General features: G+C 54.4%; 1 protein-coding gene and 1 non-coding gene across 5 annotated transcripts in view; both read right to left on the bottom strand.

The window, feature by feature from the left end:
- Positions 1-7,205, bottom strand: part of SH2B1 (SH2B adaptor protein 1) — an 8,413-nt gene extending 1,208 nt beyond the window's left edge. For 2 of the 4 annotated variants that reach the window (XM_007452803.1, XM_007452802.1), the window contains exons 1-8: positions 7,024-7,205; positions 4,027-5,063; positions 3,649-3,750; positions 3,330-3,421; positions 3,042-3,217; positions 1,189-1,392; positions 767-978; positions 463-634 (exon numbers count right to left, since the gene is read on the bottom strand). In XM_007452803.1, the coding sequence (XP_007452865.1) occupies positions 463-634; positions 767-978; positions 1,189-1,392; positions 3,042-3,217; positions 3,330-3,421; positions 3,649-3,750; positions 4,027-4,974 (1,906 nt within the window). In that variant the 5' untranslated portion in view covers positions 4,975-5,063; positions 7,024-7,205. Of the gene's footprint in view, positions 1-462; positions 635-766; positions 979-1,188; positions 1,393-3,041; positions 3,218-3,329; positions 3,422-3,648; positions 3,751-4,026; positions 5,131-6,707; positions 6,989-7,023 lie in introns of those variants that run through there. The other 2 variants (XM_007452804.1, XM_007452805.1) reach the window with 2 other exon arrangements.
- A 1,569-nt stretch (positions 7,206-8,774) lies between these two features.
- TRNAE-UUC (transfer RNA glutamic acid (anticodon UUC)) lies at positions 8,775-8,846 on the bottom strand. Its single transcript has one exon. It is a non-coding gene; the product is annotated as a tRNA-Glu (tRNA).
- Between the last annotated feature and the right edge of the window lie 2,031 nt (positions 8,847-10,877).

Raw genomic sequence — 10,877 nt, 5'->3', positions numbered from 1 at the left:
GGCCTGGGGGGGGGGGAGGGGCAACGTGGGGACAGATGGGACGTTGGGGTGGGGAAAAGGGAGAGATCAGACAGGGACATCAGACATCAAGGGAGGAGGGAGGGGGATCAGACCGAGCACCCCCAAGAAGGGCAGGCCCAAGGCAAGGCTGTGACGAAGGGCAAAGACAAGGCCAGGGAGGATGGTCTAGGAGACAAACGATGGAACAGACGGTCCGATGGAATGGGAATGCGCCAGCCCAGCTCTCCACTTCTTCCCGGCTCCAGCACGGAGCCCCCTGCCTTCCTACATCCCTGTGTACTCCTTTCCCCAAGAAACCCAGCACACAGGAAACTTCTCTACCCCTCTCTCCCTGACAAAGCCTCTCCTCCTCAAGCCCCCCGCCCCGTCTTTCTGGCACACACACCTCCTCACTTCTTGGGTGCACGGGCACCTCCTCCCCTGCAGACCTGCTCTGCTCACCCTGCTGTCGCTGGGAGGACACGACATAGCTGACAAGGACAACATCACTGGAGCCTCCGGACTCCAGAGGGATGGGGTGCATCCGGAAATGCTCGAGCATATCAAAAATGGACTGGAACCACAGGTGCTGAACCCGGCACTGACCTTCCTCATTCAGCGAGAGACGCAGGTGCTGAGGGCAGGATGAGTGGGGTAAAGCAGGAGCCCGAACCCTGCCAGTCACAGAACCCTTCTCCCCTGATGGCAGCGTTCCCCACTCTACCCGCAGGCCCACTGCCTACAGTGGAGCCTTCTCCTCACTCACCTTGGCCTTGCCCTGGAAGTTGAAAGTGAGGACATATTCACCCCGTCTCGTTTCACTCTGACGTACCAGGAAAACGCCATGGGAGCCGGTACCTCCAGCCAGCACTAACTGGGCGGCCTTGAGTCGAGAGAGCATCCCGTGGAACCAAGGATACCCTGAGAGGGGCTGATCCCCCTCACCTCCCTCTGGCTCTCCCTGGAACAGTAACGACCCTTCAGGAAAGAGAGAGGGAAGGAAACTGAGGTGTCAGGGAAGCCTCCCTCATCCTGGCAGATGAAAAGCCTTCCTTTCCCCTCATATGTCACTCCCCGTCTGTTCCCCCACCAACCCCCCAGGTCAGATCCCTCAGGATCCCAAGACAAGAGTTTCAGGCAGGTGGTCAACCAGGCTTGGAGGCAGACACACACTCACACCTCTGGTACCTGTGGCTGTTTCCGGAGTGTCCAGGGGTGGGTAGGGGGCCGAGTGGGGATGAACTGTCCCTGCTGGGGGTCCCTCTTCAATGGGGACACGGGGGGGCAACTCTGGCGGAAGCAGCTCCATTGAGTCAAAATGGGAGGCAGCAATGGAGGCGGAACTGGGGGAGATGGACGCTGAGGGGCGGTCTGAGAGGCCCCCATATGCCCCTGGAAAAAAAAAAAAAAGGAGGAGGGCAAAATTGAGAGCTCGAGAAGCTCCTGTTTGGGAGGATTGGTCTGCTTGGGCCACTTCCCCACCAGCCAGGTTACCCTGGGTACACTGGTGGTCAGATGGCTGAAATGCTGAATCTTTCTTCAGGCACTGAGCCCTGATTGTTATCAATGACTCCTAACTTATGCTTCACGCATTGCTGAAGGACTGCAGTTATTCCAACAAGGTCCTGGAATCCTAATGTGCCCACATCTCTTCTGAATCAACAGCTGAAATTACAGCTATAGTCGCAGAGGTGGGGATGGGGGTGGGTAGAATCCCTCAAATATTTTCACGTTACAAAGGGGTCCTTTTTTTGCCTGCAGGACAAAACCCCCAACTCTGAGAGGCATCAAAGATCCTCCTTCTGTGAATCCCCCCAACCTAACCAACCTGACCTTAACATTAACTTGTATTCTTATGTTCGCCGCTTTAACCCAATTATCCCGTCTAATTTTTCCAGCTCTCCGGGCCTCTCCCCATCTCAGGTCTCTGCTCCCCTAGCTCCTCCAAGCCACGTTCTTTTCTCACCTCGCCTGTGTAGAATTCCCCATCTATCCCACCTCCCATGATTCTCTTCCTCCTCTGAGCTCCCGAGGCTTCCTGCTGGTGCCGCTCAGAGGACACTAAGCACAGGGTCTCCATTTGGGAGTCCTGCTTTTTAGAGGGAGTGATGTCTTGCCAACTCCGCTAGACTGCGAGCCCACGGGGCAGCTCTGAGCTCCTCATCCTGCCCCAGAGCCTAACAGAGGGTCGAGGATGTACTGGGGCGCTCCTCAATGTCTGCTGAGCGGCAGGCGTGAGCCTACAGGCACGTCATACATAATCAGTGCTCCGAGGATGGGAATATGCGGAGTGCAGAGTGCCATGGTTCAGGCAACAAGCTGGCATAGCCGCTGTCTTTGTCAGTGACTCTCAGATGCCCTCAGAAATGCCATTTCTCCTCTCTGCTCTTAGCTGCCTGAGAAACGAGGAGATTGGAATGGACGACCTGTAAGGTCCGTTCCGGCTCTTAAGAGTCTTTAATTCATTTGTTTACTCATTGCATACAGCCTGTGTGCTAGGCACAGTGAAACTGAAGCTCGGAATGGAGGATCAGGAAAAAAGGGTGTAGTGGAGTCTAGAAAGGTGAGCTGGGGCCAGGTAGACACATCTTTATGTGTTTATGTATGTGGGTAGCATACATGTGTGTTTAGAAGTAGGGAGTCAAAAGAAAATCTAGTACTGTTAACATGTGCACAGAGATGCAGAGTAGGAACAAAACAAAGATGTGTACAAAGCGTTCTGGAAGCTCTGGAGAAGAGAACCATTACCTCTAGCCAGACTGGGGGCCGGCACAAGGCTTACAGAAAAGGGGACAAGGCCGGGCATAGAAGGCTGGAGAGGAGCTGGCCTGGGGCTCGTGTGGGGCTGTTGATGGTGATGGTTCTAAACTGTAAACTGTGGTCAGGCACGTTCGGGGACAAAAGTCAGACATTTGGTCGTGGCAGCTGAGGAGCAGGTATGGGATGCACAGCAGAGCCTGGAGAGAGGGCCTGGGCCTGATGGCCGGGGTTCTTGCGTGGTGGGTCCCGAGGTTCACAGCTCTCTAAGGCTCCACCCTTACCCTGAGAAAGGCGGTCGCTGCTCTCGCTGGGCCCCAGCAGTAGCCCCTGGCTGGGCAGACTCTCCGAGTGATTCAGGCAGGGCAGCTCCAGGCTGTCTGTGTTCTCCCTTGTCAGGAATGAGGTCCCAGGGGCCAGGGGGAGGGTCATGGGGCGGGGACTGGTAGCAGGGCAGGGTCTGCAGAGACAGGGAAAATGGTGCTGGGAGGAAAGTCACCAGGGGAGAGGCAAAAGGCTGCTCACCACCCTCACCCCCTGGTCCTCTCAGTGACAGAAGACGGGCTCCTCACCCTGGGCTCAGGCATTCTTGGATGTCAGACACCCAGGCCTTCACGTGTAGAGCATCAGCTGTCTCCAGGATATACTCCGAGGGGCCCTCCACCTATGGGGACAAGAGGAGGCCCACAGGCCACTTCCAGGTCTCGAGGCCTTAATTCACCCCCAACAGGAACAAGCACATCCTCCCTCTCACCCCTCGTCCCAGAAAAGCTGCCGCCCCAGGGACACACCATCAAGGTACCTGGCATATGTGCCCCTCCTTGCATCAGTATCCCTTGCTTCAATGTGCTAAAAGTGCTCCAAGTGGACAGGGGAGCCCAGGGCTCCTACCTTAACCACAAACGTGTTCTCCCGGTCAGGCATCTCCAGGGCTGTGGTTGTCCGCACATCGGTGATCGCAGAGCAGGGAATGCTAAGTCGAGGCCGAGATGCCTAAGTCGGAGACAGAACAAGATCCAGACTTTCGGTGTGCAGAGACCAGCTTTCCTTTCCCTCGAGATTCATCTTTCCCCCCACACCCCAAGGGAGTTAGACAAGTAACACTACTTTCTCTGTCCTGCCCACACTAGGAACCCAAAGTCAGGAGCTTTAAAAATCCAAGTAAGCAAAGCTTTAAAAATCCAAGTAAGCAAAGCTAGGCATGTGGGTCACGTCCCCAGCGCTCAATCCCTCGCTCCCGGTCGCCCACCCTCCTCCTCTGGCTCTCACCTTGGGTGGTACAAAGAACTCCAGACGGCTTCCTCCGCTTCCTCCTCCTCCTTCTCCTTCGCTTCGAAGCAGCAAGCGACACTTCTGCCACTGAGGTTGCCCTCCTCCCCCTGAGGTAGGCCCCGCTGCCCCTCCTCCCCGGCCCACTCCAGCTGGGTCAGGGGCTGCCTCTTCAGCCCCCATGAAACTCAGCAGCTCTTCCCTCTGCACCACGCCTCCTCCATCCTTCAAGGTCCCCCCTCCCCGACTGAGCCTCAGCCTCTCAAAACGGTGAGTCCATCTGTCCCCAGGGGATGTTCCATCGCTAACCAGTCCCCTACCAATGGTCCCAGCCCCGCCAGAGGAGTTGGAATTGCTGTTTCCACCTAATACTGGGGGGCCCGATGAGGTCTCTAGGGGCCCCGCTGGGGAGGGAGGGTCACCAGTCCCCCGCCACTGCAGGATGCCTCGGACCGAACCGCGGACCGAGCGACCCACTGAGCGGAGGGAGAAGCGTTTCTTTAGCTTCGGCTTCGAGGAGGTTGTAGAAGGGGAAGAGACTGAGGAAGGGAGGGGGCCGGCCAGGTCCTCAGATGATCGAGAAGGGCCCAGCACAGCCAGGGGCCCGCCCACCCTGCAGCTCTCAAGGGACAGGTCCTGAGGCGGGACCTCCACACCAGGACTCAGAGGAGCCAGGATGGGCGGCGAGAGGGAGCCGGACGCCCGGGCCACCTCGGCTTCAAAGTGCTGCAGGAAGAGCTCAGCAAAACGGCGGGAGAAGGCAGCCTCGGCCCCAGGCCCTGCGTATTGGGGGTGGGAGGCCAGGTAGAGGCGAAAACGGCGGGCAAAATCCAGGGCAGCCGCCCGGGCGTGGGACTCGCAGAACTCCCGCCAACTCGGGGGAGGGGGTGGGGGCAAGGGGGGAGGGGAGGGCGAGGCCCCATCCTCCGGGGAAGGGGCACCATTCATGATGGCCCCCAGGAGGTGGAGAGGGGGAGCCTGTGGGGAGGGGCAGCAAAGAGGGAAGCGGCCAGAAGACACAGGGTGAGCGGCAGCAGCTGCAGAAGGAAAAGGCACATACATCGAGTCACTGCTGAGGTGGGACCGGGGCCAGAGCCCCACCCCGAGCCAGACTCCCTCCTCTGGTCTAGACTCCACAAGAGAGCAACGGGGCTGAACACCACGCTGCCACCCTTCCCTTCCCCAGATCCTCGTGCCCCACCACCCCCAGGTCTAGCCCGCACCCACCCTGCTGCCTCCCCAGTCCTCTCCCTGGCTTCAGCTCCAGGTGTGGTGGACGGCTGTGCAGCACCTTCCTCTAAAAGGGACTCGTCCACGTCACCTCCCTTCTCTAAAACCATCCTTCAATATTTATTACGTGCCTCCCATGTGCCATTCTTACCTTTCCCTGTGAGAGGTTTTAACAACCTCTGTAATAGATGAGGAACCCGAAGCTCAGAAAAAGTTTCAGAACTCCAAGTCTACTGTTTTTCCCACCGCACAGTCCTGACTGCACCAGCCTCAGTCACCGCCCCTCACAGCCCCAGCTCTCAGGGGAGCTAGGCCTGCAGAGCTTAGAGACCCTGCCTCATGCATCCCGAGGTCCATCTCTGAGGAGGGAGGCTGCTCATTAAGGAGGATGGATGGATGACAGATTCAAACAACTGTCTTGAAAGCCGACCCCAGGGCCCAGCACCCAAGCACTGTTGTCAAGGAGGCTTGGAATGCCCAGAGCCCACTTCTTTGGTGCCCCTCCAGGTGGGGGCCCAGAGGCAGCAGCACCAGGTGAGGACAGACTGTGGGTTGGGTCCGGGCAAGTCTCTGCTGGCCCCAAAGTAAATAAAATATAACAGGAAGCTGGGGCCTTGGATTTTTCACCTCCCTCTTCTCTCACAGGGGAGCGTGCCCTAAAGGCTAGTTTGCCTGATGGTTAAGGCCACAGGTTCTGGAGTTAGGCTTAGGATGAAATTCCATCTCTGCCACCTATTAGCTGTGTGATCGTCAACAAATTACATGTCCTTTCCGAGCTTCAGTTTTCGTATCTATAAAACAGAGCTAATGATCCCTAACCCCTAAAATTGTTGGGAGAATTAAACAGAACATGTCCCTGCTTGACACAAAGTAAGCACACAATAAATGACTTGCCGTTATTACTATCTTTATGGGTTCCAATTTTCTCAAAGAGAAATCAGCGAAAGGAAGAGCCTTCCCAACGTCTTACAACTAGCAAGTGGCAGAGCTGGGCATGGAATTTACAACCCATGGCTCTTCTGTTAGTGTTCCTCCCCCATATTATACTGGAAGATGACTGGCACCAAGAATGGGGTGAAAGCAGTTCAGGCAAATCTCCCCAAACCCCAGACTCCTGCTCAGACCCGCGGTCAGCGCCCCCTCCCCTTTCTCCTTGACCTAGACCCTACACACTCAGATGGCTCCAACCATAGGGACAATTCCAAACCAACGAGAAGACGCCAGGAGATGAAAGTCATGGAGCACGGGGGAACCGAGCCAAGAGGTGCAGACACAGCAGAGAGACCAGTCTCCAAGCAGAGGCCACCTCAGCTCACACCGGCCGACCCAACCCTCTGCACCACAGGCAGACCCAGCCCCCTTCAGGCCCGCTGACCCGGCGGCTCCTGAGCTGGTGACTCAATTTCTCTTCTGCCAAGCAGGACTCAGGCACCTTTTCCCAGTGCACCTGCCTCTCGGCTCAGTTGTGATATTTCCCGAAGGGCGGGTGGTGGAGCGTGCAGGCTCCGCTCCTGGCTCGGACCCTCCGGACCCGGTGGTCAACCCACTCCGACCCGACCCTCCTCCCTGGACTTCTCTACCCGCCCATTCCCCGGGGCCGCAGCCTCCAGGGAAGCAGCCCGCTCTGCTGCACTCTCCGGGGCCGGGCGCCCCTCCTGCCTCTAGCCCCCCACGCCCGCCCCCAACCAAGGCTCCTCGCAAGCGCCGGGGCCGGGTCGCAGAGAGGGAAGAGGGACTTGAAGAGGGGGGTTCCGGTTCCGGTCCCACCTGCATCTCGGTCCCCGCGGTTAGCTCCGGCGGCGGCGGCAGCTCCCGCTCCCTGCCCCACCCCCCCCCTCTGCGACTAGCTCCCAGCCCAGTTCTGCGCAGGCGCCGGGACCCCCTTTTTCCCGTCACCGAAGGAAGTGACCATAGAGAAGAACGAGGAGAAGGAAGGGCACGTTCACACTCACTTCCGCCATCCTCCCATTCCGTGCCACCCTTCTAGAGTTGAGGAGGTGGGAGTCTCGGAGGGCTCAGTGACTTCTCCAGTTGCGCCTAAAAGGGACCGCAGAAGCAGCCATAGGACGGGGTTGGGTCCCACCAGAGCGTCCTCCCAGAGGAAAGTCGGGACAGTAGGGAGCAGTCAACCATAGAGAAGGCACCTTAGGGGAATAGAATCCCGAGACCCTGATGAAGGCTAGAGGAACCACCGGTACCGGAAACCGAGTTGAGAAGGCTTTTTGAAGGGCGTGCTGTAGCCTAGAGCGCCCAGCCGGGCTGCAGAGGGGTTCGAGGACACCGCCCCCAAAGAGCTGGGGGAGGGAAGATGCGGGTGACCTTGGTGAGGCCCTGCGAGGAGGCGGAGGCTGAACTTACGACCTTGGCTTCTCTGGGGAAAGTACTGGAGGTTCTAGGAGGTTCCAGCTCTGAACTGGGAAATAAAGGTTGGGGGGGCAGGAATAATGAGGTCAGTTTGGGGCATGTCTGTGGGACGTCAGGAGGCAGGTGGACATACAGTCTGGAGCTGAGGAGAGACATCAAGGCCAGATACAGAAATTGAGAGTCATTAAGGTGTAGTAGAGGGCAGTCGAAATCATGAGCCCGATGAGATCCTAATCAATCAGGTCTCTCATTGACCCAGCTCCAACTGGCCTAAGCAATAAGGGAATCTTTCGGCTCAAGCCATTGAAAAGAATGGATCAAGCTTCTTCAGGAACAGCTGAATAAAAGGGCCAAAAGATATTGGGAACCTGTGGTTCACCTCTAGGCTGAGCTCTCCCCATGCCTCTCTTAGTGGCAAAATGGATTTCCATAGCTCCAAACTTAAGTCCCAGTAGCTTAGCAACTCTCGTAGGAGCGTGTCTTTTTTTCTGAGATTTGCAGTAAAATTTCCAGAACTGACTTTAGCTGATTGGCTTGGATCATGTGCTTATCCTGAAACCCAAAGGCCTTGTGATCCACGAGATTGGAAATGGATAAATGCCCTGACTCACACAAGGATGTTTGTTTGAGGCTGAGGCTACTGGATGGAGTTGGAAAAAATCATTGTGGAAGGGCAAGTTCTGGCTTAACCAGCCTTTGTCCCCATCTCTACCCCAGTTCTAACCAAATTAACATCAGCTCCCAGATGGCCTTTGTTAAGGTCTTCATCACCATCTTTGTCAATTCCATCTTCCAGTTCAGAAAAAGATGTCAATGGAAAGGCCTCTAGTTCTGTGATCACCCCCCACTCCTCCCTGATACCTTTACATACCCTTCCTCTGTAGTTGGCCCATCCTTGTCCAGGAGAGAGAAAAGGTGAGGAATACAGAAAGGTAAGGGGCTGGTGATGATGGGTTAGGTTTGGAAATGTGTCTAAGCTGTCCAGTAAAACTTTCTGCAATGACTGAAATGTACTGTATTAGTACTGCCTAGTTTGGTAGGCACTAGCCACATGTAGCTTTTAAGCACTTGAAATGTGGCTAGTGTGACTAAGGAACTGAAGTTTTCTTTTGTGTGTGTGTGTGTGCCATGCTGCACGGCTTGCAGGATCTTAGCTCCCTGACCAGGGATTGAACCTGGGCCATGGCAGTGAAAGCGTCAAGTCCTAGCCACTGGACCACCAGGGAATTCCCGGAACCAAAGTTTTCATTTTAATTAATTAAAATAGCCACATGTGCCTAATGACTACTGTATTGGTGTAAGAGGTGCCTGTAGGCAACTAGGTGGAGCTGTCCAGCAGAGATGGATCTACAGCCTCAGCTGCACAAGTTAGTGTGGTCGTGATCAGACATGAGTAGTGGTTAAAGCCATGGACACGAATGAGATCATCCCAGTAATATATGTAGAGAGAAGAGAGCCTGAAATCTAATTCTGGGGGGAAAGCCACATTTAACAGGCAGGCAAAGAAAGAGAAGTAGAAAGTGCTGAGATGTTGTCTTGGGTAAGATTTTCCAGAAGCATACTCTGCGATGAGAATTTTTGTGCAAGTGATTTTTTAAAAAGTGCTACCAGGAGAAACTAGGAGTGGGAGAAGCAGGAGAGGAAACCAAGCAAACATGTGATCTCAGGAAGAGAGTAGTTCAGCTTGATTCCTCCCTCAAGGGAGCCCTGGATGTAAGTTGTGCCTCAGATTTATCCAGAAACAAGGGAGCTGGGCCTTTCATATACCAACATCCCTCAGCTGTAGACTAGGGCTTCCCCTGGGAGATGTCAATTCTCAGGCACTTCGTCAAAGCAAAGACTCCAGTAGCCTGAGGTCAGTACTCAAAAAAAAAAAAAAAATCTGGAAGGTCTAATTATTTGGAAGAAAAACCACACATCAAAGACCAGGGGGGGTGGGAATACTCTGTGTGTGTGTGTGTGTGTGTGTGTGTGTGTGTGTGTGTGTGTGTGGTGTATGGGGAGATTGGGCAAACACTTCACACACAAATGACAAAGAGGGATCCATGGTACTGGGCACTGCCATTGTCTCCTATAGAATACACTGACTTAGATTGCTTGGTCACTTTGTTGAGACTATCTTTAGGGAAGTGAAAAGGAAGCAGAAGCCAATGGTAGTGGACTGAGGAATGAATGGAAGGTGAACAAGTGGGAGGAGGAATGCTTAGAGCTGCCCTACAATTTGGCCAAAAAGGGAAGGAGAGAGATACAGAGGGCTGCAATTTTAGAGGGTGGAAAGGTTTGCTTGTTTGTTTCAATCCTGAGGGAAACCTGATTACGTCCGAAGTCCTAGGGGAAAGGAGCCAGTAGAAAGGATGGTAATTGAAGGAGTGAAGTTTGGGGAAGGTGGGAAGGATGGATCCAGGGCCCAGGTTAAGCCAAGGTATTAATATGAAAGGGAAAACACTTCTTCCTCCTTACGAACAGGGGATGTAATACTCAGGATTCTTTCAGTTACAAGTAATAGGAACACCCCCCCACACCCCGTTTAAGGTAGTTTAAACATGAAAAGAGGGGGAGTTTATTGGTCTACAGAATTTAAAAATCAGAGGTAGAATGATGTTAGGCATGGCAGGAGCCACAGGCTCAAACGATGTCCATCTGAACTTGCTCTCTGTCTCTTAGCTCTGCTTTCCTCTGGACTGTATTCCTCGTCAGGCAGGTTTTCCCCTCATAGATAGCAAGATGGCCACTAGAATTCCAAGCTTACACTCTACCAGCTTCATAATCCTAGCAGAAAAAGATCATAGCTTTCCCAGTAATTCCAGCAAGTGCAATAGGGTTGTGTCTCATCAGCTCAGCTTAGGTCACCCAATGCCTATCTATCGTATAATAAAGAATTTGTCTCGTCTTTGTCCCATGTTCCTGGCACAGAGCTTTTAAAATACTTGGAATTTCCTCAGTGACAGATGTGCCTGTTATTCGTGAGCCCCTTAGGTCACACCTGAGTTTCTGCTGACAAGCTGGCTAACGGCAAGCCCCTACATAGCTTCAGGATGGGGTCACCAGAAACACCAACTTTGTGATTAGAGGATTGGGATTTTGAGCCAGTTTGACCTCCAGGGAGGGGAGGGGACTTGGAGATTGAGTTCAGTCACATGACAGTGATTTAATCAATCATGCCTAAGTAATGAAACCCCTAATAAAAACTTTGGACACTAAAGCTCAGTGGGGCTTCCTGGTGGGTGAATACACTGATGTGTCGGGGGGGGGGGGGG

This window comes from Lipotes vexillifer, unplaced genomic scaffold, assembly GCF_000442215.2.
Source record: "Lipotes vexillifer unplaced genomic scaffold, Lipotes_vexillifer_v1.1 scaffold426, whole genome shotgun sequence".
NCBI classification, from domain to species: domain Eukaryota; kingdom Metazoa; phylum Chordata; class Mammalia; order Artiodactyla; family Lipotidae; genus Lipotes; species Lipotes vexillifer.
The sequence above is the reverse complement of the archived record's forward strand: the minus strand, read 5'-3'. Positions and strand labels throughout refer to the sequence as shown.